The sequence below is a fragment of the Vespula pensylvanica genome, chromosome 11 (genome assembly GCF_014466175.1).
Source record: "Vespula pensylvanica isolate Volc-1 chromosome 11, ASM1446617v1, whole genome shotgun sequence".
Taxonomy (NCBI): domain Eukaryota; kingdom Metazoa; phylum Arthropoda; class Insecta; order Hymenoptera; family Vespidae; genus Vespula; species Vespula pensylvanica.
Window position 1 is genome coordinate 6,580,792 of NC_057695.1, and position 12,895 is coordinate 6,593,686.

General features: G+C 29.2%; 1 protein-coding gene across 1 annotated transcript in view; it reads right to left on the reverse strand.

Annotated features, from left to right (window-relative positions):
- LOC122633127 (semaphorin-1A) overlaps positions 1-12,895 on the reverse strand; it is a 256,946-nt gene that overhangs the window by 16,444 nt on the left and 227,607 nt on the right. The window contains exon 2 of the mRNA XM_043820673.1: positions 1,537-1,633. Within this exon, the coding sequence (XP_043676608.1) occupies positions 1,537-1,633 (97 nt within the window). The remainder of the gene's footprint in view (positions 1-1,536; positions 1,634-12,895) is intronic.

Below are 12,895 nucleotides of genomic sequence, written 5' to 3' on the forward strand. Positions count from 1 at the left end.
TATTATTTCGTTCGAGTCGTAATACCTAGTGTTTATGTTTTCTTTTTTCTTTTCTTTTCTAGTAAATCTTTCGATACCATCGGACAAAAACAATAGTTTCTCGGTATACGTGATTATGTCATAGGTATACATACAAAGATTGACTCATACTATGTTTAATTTAAAATATATTCCATCGTAGTATTCTCTCAGACGTGCTATCATTCGGTTAAAGAGCGTGTACATGTACGTACGTATCTAAAGTGCTTTAATTTATATTCGAAAATAATTTGTAGAAAAATTTGCCGTAAGAATTTCTACTTTAATATATTTTTAATCGTTTTCTTTCTCACTTTTATTATTATTTCATTTTATTTTATTTTTTTTTTTTTTGTTTAATTATTTCTTTCGTAGATATAAATCGATGAATCATGTTCGAACAAGATGATTATAGTATATAATAAAACGGATAAAGAGAGAGAAAGAGAGAGAGAGAGAGAAAGAAAGAAAGAGAGGAGAGTTTTCGAGTTCGATGTTGACGTATCGTCTCGTTCTCAACGATCGTAACACGTTCGAAATTTAATTACTATCGTAATTACGAACTATCACTCATTCGATGAACGTCGCTATATTGATCGATTATTAGTCGAACAATTTTCTTTTAGAACGTACATAGGAAAGATGAATTTTTCGAATTAAAAATAGATTTTTAATGATGGGAGATTTTAATTAATAAACTAATACAAATCCAAATAATATATATATATATGTATCTTTTTGAGAATGTTAATTAATCGTAAAGTAATCGAAATAATTTATCGGCTGATGAAGATCGAAGATAAAGAGTAAAAGATATTTGCGTGAACGTATATAACGTTTTTAACGAGATCTTGATTAATAATTAATTAGTTAAATAATTAAACTTCACGAAGAAAAATAATTTATATAATAAAACATAATAATAGAAATGATTAGTTATCGATCGCTTCTAATTAATATGATACCCCATCGACAAAAATTCATACGGAATTATTAAGTCTAAACAAAAAATTTCTGTTTAAAAAGATTATTTAAAAAAGAAAAAAGAGAGAGAAAAAAGGAGCAGAATTTTTGGTAGATCTAAATATTATACAATCGAACACACAAACACACACACACACACGCGCGCGCGCGCGCACACATACATACTAAGACATATATACTATACGTATATAACACAAGCTTTTTGCATATTATAATAATTTTTAAATAAAAATAATAAAACGAAACGCGTACTTACAAATTAATCTACGTATACCATATGCGTATAAAATCATTAATTTTCAGATTATTCTTAAATAAACAAAAACAAAAACAAGAAAATCAACGAAACGAACGAAACTTTCGATAAGATCCAATATTGTAATAACAAACACGCATAAATTATACACGTACTAATCCACGTAATATAAACCTTCGAAAATTAACAGACAGTAATAGAAATCAAAGTAAAGAAGACGATCCGAACGTTGATCCGTTTAATTAATAGCATTCCAACAAAATGAATTCTATATTTACCTTCCACCAACCAGAAGATAGTTGGCATCCCTGAGCACCAGCCGAAAGTAATCTGTGTGCGTTTCGTTCCCCGTAAACCTGAACACATCTTCGGCACCTGGAAAAGAAAAGCAGAATAGGGTAAGATTGGTTACTTTTCATTTTAACGATTGAAAAAAAAAAAAAAAACAATAAAACAAGAAAAAAGTAGGATTATCTTATTCGTCTAATTAGTTAGACTGCTAGTCGACTTGATTGCTCGATGCTTGGTCAATGCGATTTCATTTTTTCGTTTTATTCTCTCTCTCTCTCTCTCTCTCTCTCTCTCTCTTTATCTATCTATCTATCTATCTATCTATCTATCTATCTATTTATCTCACTCATCCATTCTTTCATAATTCTCAACGGAAGCCAAGTTAATAAGCGTAATAAGTTTCCTTTTGACCGTCGCAAGAGCGTCGAGGAGAACAATGCCCGTGGCCGATCATTAGCGAATTTCGCGTGTCGATGAGTACTTTATCTTACGATCGAGGGTAAATAAGAAGTCTTTTGTTTTGTAGGGGCTCTCTTCTTCGTTCTCTTTCTACCCTTCCTTCTTTTCCATCTTGTATCCCTCTCCTTTTTCTCATCCCTCTCCCAAGGGAAGACTGCCGACGTTACGTTCTCTTCTTTTAATTAGATGAAGAGAGAGAAAGAGAAAAAGAGAGAAGGAGAGAATGAGAGAGAGAAAGAAAGAGATTTCTATGAAGCGAAGGGTATGTATCTCTTTCGTTGTTGAAAAAAGAAATATTAAAATGGTATAAGGTGAAACTTTTCTTCGTCCTCTTCTTCTTCTTCTTCTTCTTCTTCTTCTTTTTTCTCCAATATTATTTCCTTGGATTATTATTTTTCGTTTGGTTTTCTTTTAGTCTTTTCTTTTTTTTTCTGCTTTTATTTATTTATTTATTTATTTATTTATTTATATATATATTTTTTTAATTTTTTTTTAATGACCGAAAGTGGTTCTTTTTATCGACAATATCTTTGAATTTATTATTACAAGATGGCGGAGATAGAAAGAAAATGAGTGCGAGAGAGAGAGAGAGAGAGAGAGAGAGAGAGAGAGAGAGAGAGAGAGAGAGAAAGAGAGAGAGTAATGAATGGCGATCGAAAGAAATTCAATAATGAACGATAAGTTTGAATAATTTGAAAATATAATAGATTATGAAAGATGGCACTTCTTTTTTTTTTCTTTATATTTTTTTTCATCTTTTTTCTTTTCTCTCTCTCTCTCTCTCTCTCTCTTTTTTTTACTATCGAAGAAAATTTTTATACAAAAGCGATCGCACGGTTTTCTCTTTAATTCAGAACTTTGACGGAAATAAAAAAAAAAAAGGAAAGGAAAAAAAGAAAATGAAAAAAAAAGGACGGAGAGATAGATGCTCGATAATGAACGTAGAATGTAGTTGAAAGATTTGAAAATAAAAAGAGAAAAAATGCTTTTCTGCTTTTACTTTTCTCTTTCTCTCTCTCTCTCTCTCTCTCTCTCTCTCTCTCTTTCTTTCTTTCTCTCTCTCTCTCTCTTTTTGTTTCAGTTTTTTTTCTATTTTCTTTGTTAACGATGGAAGGAAATTTTTTAACTTTTTTTTTTTTTTTAATTTGGTACATATTTCAAGAGAGATAGATAGTTACATAGATAATTAGATAGATATACAGTAGTAAACGAGGAACATTGAGAAACTATGAAAATATAATGAAAAAAAATTGATATCTTGTTTCAGCTTTATATATTTCTTCCTTTTTTTTTCTTTTTATGTATATGTTTTTATTTTTATTTTTTCTCACGATCGAGATATATTTCGAAATAGAAAGAAGAAAGGAATAAAGAGCGCAACTTCATCCCACAGTCGAGAACTTTAAAAAAGATTTGAACGATTCGTTAATGAACTATGGAACTTTTTCCTATTTTCTTAAGAGTCGAAAAAGAGGATGTTTAATATAATATAAGAAAAAAAAAGAATCTTCAAATTAGAATTTCGATAGAAATAAAGATGATATTCCGTAGCAAGCGACGAGCTTGAAAAACTTTCGCAGATATAAAGAAAAGAAAAAATTTGACACAGTTTTATCTTTATTCTTTCATGATATTCTTTTTTTTTTTTTTAATAATCGAAAATTGTTATAATCGAAAAGATCGATAGCGAATAAAATGAAAGAAATCAAAAACAAAACAAAGGATAACGAAAGAGAGAATGAGACCGACTCGACAAAAAGTACGACCTAGTTTCGTCTTTATTTTTTTTGCTTTTTTATGTTTCTTTTTGTTCCTGAGGATCGAAGAAAGTTGTTATAATAGAAAAGATCGATAAGGAAAAAAAAAAAACACCTGAAAAAGAAATTAAAAACAAAAACGAAAAAAAAAGTTAACGAAAGAGAGGATAAAATCCACTTGTCAAAAAATATGACCTAATTTTCTTTTTATTTTCTTACTTATTTATGTCCTTTTTCGTAATGATCAAAGAGAATTGTTATAATCGAGAAAATAAAAAAAAAAAAAGAATTATACAAATAAATAACAAAAAGAAAAACGAAGGAAAGGATAAGTAGGATAATATAAGGATAATACGATAGGAAAATTACAAAAAAAAAGGATAATGGAAAAGAGGATGAGATTAACTCGCCAAAAAAAAATCTGTTCCGGTTTTATCTTTATATTTTTACGTTTTAATTATCTTTTCTAACGATCAAAGAAAATTGTTACAATAAAATATAACAATAGTATAAACAAAGAAAAAGCCAAAAGAATTAAAAAAAAAGAAAAAGAAAAGAATTACGAAAAAGAGGATGAGATTAACTCGTCCAAAAAATCTGTTCCGCTTTCATCTTTACATTTTTACGTTTTAATTATTTTTTCTAACGATCAAAGAAAATTGTTACAATAAAATATAACAATAGTATAAACAAAGAAAAAGCCAAAAAAAAAAAAAAAAACGAAAAAGAAAAGGATAACGAAAGAGAGAATGAGATTAACTTGTCAAAAAAATCTGTTACGGTTTGACCTTTACAATTTTACTTTTTCATTACCTTTTCTAGCTATCAGAGAAAATTGTTACAACAAAATATAACAATAGTATAAACAAAGAAAAAGTCAAAAAGAAAAGAAAAAGAAAAACGAAAGAGAGGATGAGATTAACTCGTCAAAAATATCTGTCCCGGTTTAATCTTTACGTTTATACTTTTTAATTGTTTATTCTACGTATCAAAGAAAATTGTTACAATAAAATAGAACAATAGTATAAACAAAGAAAAAGTCCAAAAGAAAAGAAACGAAAGAGAGGACGAGATTAACTCGTCAAAAAAGGATCTGTCTCGGTTTAATCTTTACATTTTAACTTTTTAATTGTTTATTCTACGGATGAAAGAAAATTGTTACAATAAAATATAACGATAGTATAAACAAAGAAAAAGTCAAAACAAAAAAACGAGATCAAAAAGGAAAACAAAAACGAAAACGAAAACGTAAACGAAAACGAAAACGAAAACGAAAACGAAAATGAGAAAAAAAAAAAAAAGATAACTAAAGAGAGGGTGAGATTCACTCGTCAGAAAGTCGTCCGATTAATTAGTTTCGAGTCGAGTCGAGTCTCGATGGAACGTGATTTAATTAATAAAACCGCGAAAGGGTGCAGCATATGAGGGTGAGATCCGATGTATTCGATGATCGACGATGATTACAACGCGTTTTCCCACGAATTTTCACGGCGATGATTCGATAAACGATCGGAGTCACAACTCCGACGTAACGCAATACGTATAGAACACGTACGCGTTATATCCAAGTTACACATGGACATACAGGGCACATATACAATGAAACGTACAACGAACAGCTTCGTTTTCGATCCGTGCAATTTGATAGGCGAATAGGCGAGTGGTAACGACCACCAATGGCGATGAAGGGGAGAATACGACGAACGGGCCATTATCGGAGGATCATACGTCTTGCTGTAGAAACGAATTAACGTCGATGTTATTTCCCGTACTATTACAACGGAGAAAGAGAGAAAATAATCTACGAATGTGTGTATGTTTGTTCGTTGGTTTGTTCGTACGTTCGTTCGTTTGTTTGTTTGTGTGTGCGTACGAAAGAAAAATAGAGGAAATAAAATGGAACTAATTGCGAAGTAATTTCTTTTTAAATCATTTATTAAAACTTGCTTTGTTAATGCAATTATATGAAAAGTATTGTAAAGTTTTGTAAAGTAAATAATTTTGTAGATTAACGAATCTTATGGACTTTCTTGAGAGAATTAGAGAGAGAGAGAGAGAGAGAGAGAGAGAGAGAGAGAGAGATAAAAGTAACAAATAACCAGAAATATATATGTATATATTTGTATATAAAATAGAAGGAAATCAGACGAATGAAACAAAACTAATTACGAGAGATAATTTCTCTTTATGTTTATTATATTTATGATATTAATAATTATTTTACGACTATTTAACTCGTTTAATAGAATTTTTAATGTAAAAAAAAAAGGAAAAGACAAAAAATTTTCCGGATGTAAAAAAAAATATTTTTGTACGTTTAACAATATTTGAATACTTTTAGAAGAGAATGAAAGAAAAAAATAGTGTTAATAATAGAGAAAAACGAAGTTAAACTAATTACGAGGGATAACTACTCTTCAAATATATTTAAGTTTTACATAATATTGTAATTTAATAATACGATTGTACGTATAACTTATTCGTTTAATACAAATGATATATTTAAAAGAATAAAGAGGATAAAAAAGAAAAGAAAAATACTATTAGACGTGAGCAAATATTTTTAAAGGTTGAACCAATGGTTGAAAATTCTTAGAGAATAAAAGAGATAAGCTAAACTAATTACGAGAGATAATATCTTTTTAAATATATTAATTCAATTTACATTTTATATTTAAATTTTATATTATATCATAAATTATATTATATCTTAAATTAACTTTATAATTATATATATATATAAAGTTTATTTATTAATGCAATAGTATATAAAATTAATCATTCAATAGATAATATAAATATTTTTTAAAATTAATAATAATTTTCAAAATTATTGTCAATTCATTCTCGTCAAGTAGACGAGTGAATCTCTTAAAGAAATTAGAAAAAAATAAAGAAAGAATGAGAATAAGAGAGAGAGAGAGAGAGAGAGAGAGAGAGAGAGAGAGAGAGAGAGAGAAAGAGAGAGACGAAACGAAACGACCTCTTTCTCTGATTGCTTCTGAAATTAAACTGAGAGTTTGTATTCTATATTTCTATCTCTATCTTTCTCTTTCTCTCTCCCATCAAGTTACTGGCTTCGTTCCGTTATCGTTTTCCAAAATTAATCGTCCGATTCCAATCTTTCTGCGGCCATTCTCTCGATCACGAAAAGACGTCATGTAACTTCGATTCGTCAAATAACTGCCTTTGGTAAAAGACAATTTTCCGACTATAGCCTATGAAATGAAAATTGTTCAATGAAGGAAAGTGATTGAAAAGTTCTTTAAATTAATAAATCAATTAATATATATATATATATATATATATATATATATATATTTAACTGGGTCATATCGTTATATTGGAAATATATCAAAATATACACAAACGTTAATATAACATTAACAGTATAATATTCTCATAATAAAATAATTAATCGTTTGTTAATATATTTTTTGTTTTTCTGTTTTTTCTTTTTTATTTATTTATTTATTTTTTTTTGTTTACAAAATCACATCACAAGAAAAAGATGTTCGTAGAACGTTTCAGACGAGATACGCGGAGACGTGAAAATTGATACAAAATGTAAACCGCATTGAAAGTGAATGAGTAAGGAGAGAGAGAAAATGAGAGAGAAAGAGAGAGAAAAGGAATAAGTATCGACTTACACGTAGTCGAAAGGTGTAAAAATCTGACCACTGCGGGATTGGATGAAAGATGAGAAATTTAAATGAAAACGAAATGGAAACGTTCTTCGTTAAACTTCTTTATTTATATTGTTAGTTCATTTGAATTGTGATATTTTTTCATGTTTAATCATTGTATAAACTTATTGATTTTGTAGTATATACAATAAATAAGTGTAATTACGAAACATGGTACTTCAGTCAGAATAAAAAATAATAGCTTGATAAAAGTATTAAATCTAATAAAATTCTTGAAAATTTTAGGTGAACATATATAAATAAAAAAATTAAACAGAAATTCCTTGCCGAGCCCAAATATAATGGTAAAGATAAGAATAGAGAGAATAATAATTACTAGTGATATCATTATTTCAAAATTTGATGTTACTTTGAAAATGATATTTTCTAGTAGTGTTTGAAATCAGCGTTTGGATTGTAACTTTCAAACGTGTTGCTTTCAGTCGCTTTCAATCGATGAATTTCGCCAGGATTCTATAAGATTTTGTATCTTCTGGTTCAATTTTTATATATAATTTGTCCACGACCACTTTGATGTCCTTGAAGGAAAATTTTCACCAGTGTATCTGTGTTCTTCGCTTTAATGAAGATATTTTAATGAAGATGGAGAGTCAGAATCCTGTACGACGAATATTTGATCTTCTGTATAAAAATAAAATATTATTAACAAACGCGTATACAATGATTAGATGTTGAATGATGTTGATGTTAAATTAGACTATTTACCTCTTAAAATAATTTTAGAGTTGCCTTAACCGTTCTAGTCTTGAGTTTGACTGACGTTTACGAAATTTAGCAACTGAGCAACTGTTCTCTCGACGAATACTTCGAGTTGAATGTTTCAACAAAATTTGATGGTTCTTCGAAGTAAAAATCTAAGTTTCCCCCACCTATTGATATTTTCGTGGAGAGGGTAGGTATTTTATGAGAGTGGGGGAAACCAGAAATATTTCATTGGTTGATCCTAAAATTTACCTTCTGACCATTGGTATTACAAAGAGAAATGGATTTTGTTATTGTGAATTTTAAAGGTGACCGTGGTTGATCCTTATACTATGATTTATGGCAGGGTTAAGTAAAGTACAAAAAGAAAAATTTGGCAAGTATGCGGCATATGTTCCAAGTTTTTAAATATTCAGTAATTAATACTTTATATACAATTATATATTAATAATAATATATGACGATTAAGTATTAATAATGAAACAATTAAAACAACTATAACAATTGGTTGTATTAATTATTAATGGAGTCGATTCACAGTTTTAATCGTTTATTTTAAAGTTCTGTGTTCATTTGTTACATTGTATTAGAAGGTATTAGAACGTATAAGGTTGCACATTTCTTTAATTTTTTCGGTTCGTTTTATAGTTTTGTATTAACATTGTACAGTTGCTATCTCTTTCTTGTCACTTTTATGACGCTTAAAAGCAATGAAATAAATGGTCCGTTTATGACCATCGGCTTAGGTCACTTTTCTTCCTTTTCGTCTTTTCTTCATTGTATCGTTAAACTTATGACATTCGGATAACCAAAATCCGAAATAATGGGAATGTGACTTTTCCCGTTTTTGTATGGTTATTTCTTACAAGAAATGACTGTTATTAAAAATAATTGTTACTAAACTTCTTTCAAGAAATTTCTTACAAAAGATAACCATTTTACCATTGTTATTAAGAAGATAGCCATTGTTAACAAGAATTTAATGACAATGACAGAAATGTACATTTTCTAATAATGTCTAAAAGTTAATAATAAAAAGTAAAATATGAAAGATACAATATAAAAGTAAGTAAATAAAAAAAATAAAAATAAGTGAATTTGTAATCCAAAGTTTATAGATGTAATAATAATAATAATAATAAAAAAATCGTTGAATTTACAAGTATAACAAAAATAATAATTAAATTTGTTTAAACAAAATCTAATAATCACGAAGTAAAGAAAAAATAAATGTTGGATTTACGTATATAAAAAAGTAATAAATGAATTTATTAAAAATAAAATCTGTTGCCATAATAAAGTACAAAGAAAAAAGAAGAATATAAATATCGAATGTATAATGTATAATAAAGTAAACAGTACATTTGCAATCTATCGGTACAAACAAAAAATAATTAAATTCGTTAAATAAAATCTATTGGTATCTGTATAATAAACTAAAAACAAAGAGAAAAAAAACAAAGACATAATAAACTTTGCATCCAGAAATTGTATGCAAAACAAAAAAAAAAAAAAGAAAAAACAAAAATACTTCTTTCCCTTTCGAAGAAATCTCGCAGATAAAAAATTCGTCCTGATCTTATTAATAAAACAAAATAAAAATAATAAAAATGTAAGAAATCTTCCAACATCGTTTATAGCGTTATAACTAGAAATTAATTTAGAGATAATCGATAAAGATCGTTCGATCGTGACCCGAATGAAAAGGAAAAAGAAATGAAAAAAACGAGTACGGAGAAACTTGAGAAAAGGAAATCAGAAGTGGATTTATCTAGTGCTATACCACAAATCACGTAGCTAAGTTTCTTCTTGGTCCTGTACGAACTATAATCGAGGAACGTGGATTTGAAAATATTGAACGGGTTCGAAGTTACGCGAGGCGTGCCTCGTCAAACTTCGTAGATCGAAGTTTGTCGACGGAGAAAGAGAGAGGCAGAGAGAGAGAGAGAGAGAGAGAGAGATGAAACAAAATTTAAAGGATGTTAGAGTTACGAATAGCTAAGATCAAAACTACGTGGTATCCTCTTAAATTTGCATTCGATTCCAACATATGTATACATATATATGAAAATAATGATTTGAATAATGTTCATGAGAAGTATACTATAATGATCGAATCAAAATCATTAAAATGAAATCGTTATCGTCAAGATCATTGATATAAATTGTTGATTCTTAAATTCTTTTTTTTTCGATAATTTGTTTATGAAAAGAAAAAAAAAAAAGGAGTAATAATAATAACAAAGAAAGAAAAGAAAGAATAAAAAAGGAAATATCGTACGATTTAAATAATCGTAAATTAAAATAAACGAAACTCGAGTATACTCATTTTGAAAAATATATCCTATCTCGATATTTGCAAAGTATCAAGTTCGTTCGGTTGGAAGCAACATTTTGTCATGTTACTCAAAGATATTCCTAGATAGTAACTATACATATACGTGTGTATCTATGTATGTATATATGTATATATATATATATACATACATATGTATGTATGTAGAAGTTCGTAGTATAACGAGCTCCTAAAACTTTCGACGTCGGGCTTAATATCTCGAAGAAATTTCATACCCGATGAAAATCTTCGAGACAGCTTGATGATAAAACTCTTCTAACCGTTCTATCTCTCTCTTTCTCTCTTCCTCTCTCTTTCTCTCTTTCTATCTTTCTCTCTCTCTTTCTTATGCTGCCGAAAGGCCAAGTTGAAGGAGACGAAGTACCTATTATTCACCAAGCTGCTCTTGCTTACTGCTGTTACTACGTGAAACTAGGTAATTAACAGGTTATCAAGAAAGATCGAGAATAGTTAACGAATAGTAATTAAACGCACGATCGTCTTACCTATTAATTTAAAATTATATAGACAAGATATAAAGCGATCTAGATAAATAAAGTAAATATATACACACACACACATATATATATATGTATATATATATATAAGAAATGAGATAGAAAAAGAAATAAAGTATTCTCGAGCGGTGAATGTCGATCACGATGAACCCAATTCGTTATTTCGAGCACGCTCTTCGGGATACTGCGATAAATGAAATCAGCCAAGGGATTCTCACGAGTAGGAAGCGTTGGGTCGTTGAGCGAGAACGGGCAGTGGGAGTGGAGCCAGGGGGTGGAGTAGTGGGTGGGGAAGGAGAAGATAGTTGAACAGAAAAGTAGGAGAATCGTTCTAGACGGTTGTAACACGATCGTGCCTCAAATGTCGTGACTTTGATTAAATTCCGTCCTGAAAGTGCCAAGAAATCTACTGTGTACGTGTATGTGTATATATGTATATACATATATATATAAGTGTGTGATAAAAAGAGAGAGAGAGAGAGAGAGAGAGGGTATGAGTTGATAAGAGTGAGAAATAGCGAAAGAGAGAGAGAGAGAGAGAGAGAGAGAGAGAGAGAGAAAGAGAGGGTGAGAAACGTAAACGCAAAGCAAATGTTTTCACAGATGCAAACTCGAAGTCTATCGACTCTCTGTGGATTCCTTCAAGAAACGAAGTCGTAGTCAGAGTGAAATTCCATGTCGTCGATTTAAAAGTGGAATTAAGGATACTCTTGGACGATGGTGTAGGAAGGTGATGGGTGATGGAATGGGTGAGGGGGTGGGTAGGTAGGTGAGGTGAAGTTAGAGGAAGAAATAACGTAATAGTACAAAATAGAAGAGAGGGAAAGCTTGAGGAATATTTCATAACGCACGGCCATTGAAAACGTTAGAGGGTGGTCTTTCTTCCTTACCTCCGACTATCACCCCTTTTACCCCCTTTCATCTCCATTCTAAACTCCTTCCTATGAACGCTCAAACTCGATGCGTTCTCTTTTCCTTTCGGATCACGCGGAATTTTTCTTGAAAGTTTGCCAAGTGCGTCGAACGCGAAGAAAGGGAATATAGAGAAAGAGAGGGAGAGAGAGAGAGAGAGAGAGAGAAAGAGAGAGAAAGAGAAAGAGAGAATAATGTTATTGCACTCCAGAGTTAGGTTCGTCTTTTTTTTCTTTCTCTCCTTTTCTTCCTTTCTTCTTTCTCTCTTTCTTATTTCTGTCTTTCTGTCTTTCCTTTGGTTTATACTTTTATTTATTTATTTTTCTTTTTATTATTATTATCATCCTTTTTCTTTTTTTCCTTGAAATTATGGCAAGGAAAAGTTTTCAAAAGGGATCTTCGCACAAAACAAAGTTTTGTAGGTAGTAGAAATTTCCATTCACGGTTGAATAATCTTATTTGTGTTTTATTTTGTATTATGTTCTTTTATGTGTGCTATGAAGTATTGAAACTTGACATTTTTGGTTGTTTTTTTTCTTTTTTTTTTTTTTTATTTTTGTTTTATAGATATTCTTAATTATACGAATAATATCTTTGCTTTACTTTGGTTGAATATTTCAATAGATATTTTTTAATTTGAAGATTCGTTACGTATTGATAATTAATTTTCGATTTGATTTATTTTATGGCAGTGATTATGTAAATAATTTATTAAAGTAAATTTACTAAGATTAAATATTCATTGATTTGTTACTTATACGAATTGCTTGTATAGAATTTGTAAACTTTATGATTTATTTTAATTTGAGAAATTAAATCAATATATTGTTGAAACAATGCTTATGTTTATCGATTAAACAATTTCTGCATATTTATATATTCAAACGATTTCTTTGTTTCTTAATAATTCAATAATTTTTGGTTTTGTTAAATCCTATTTAAAACTCAAAATATAG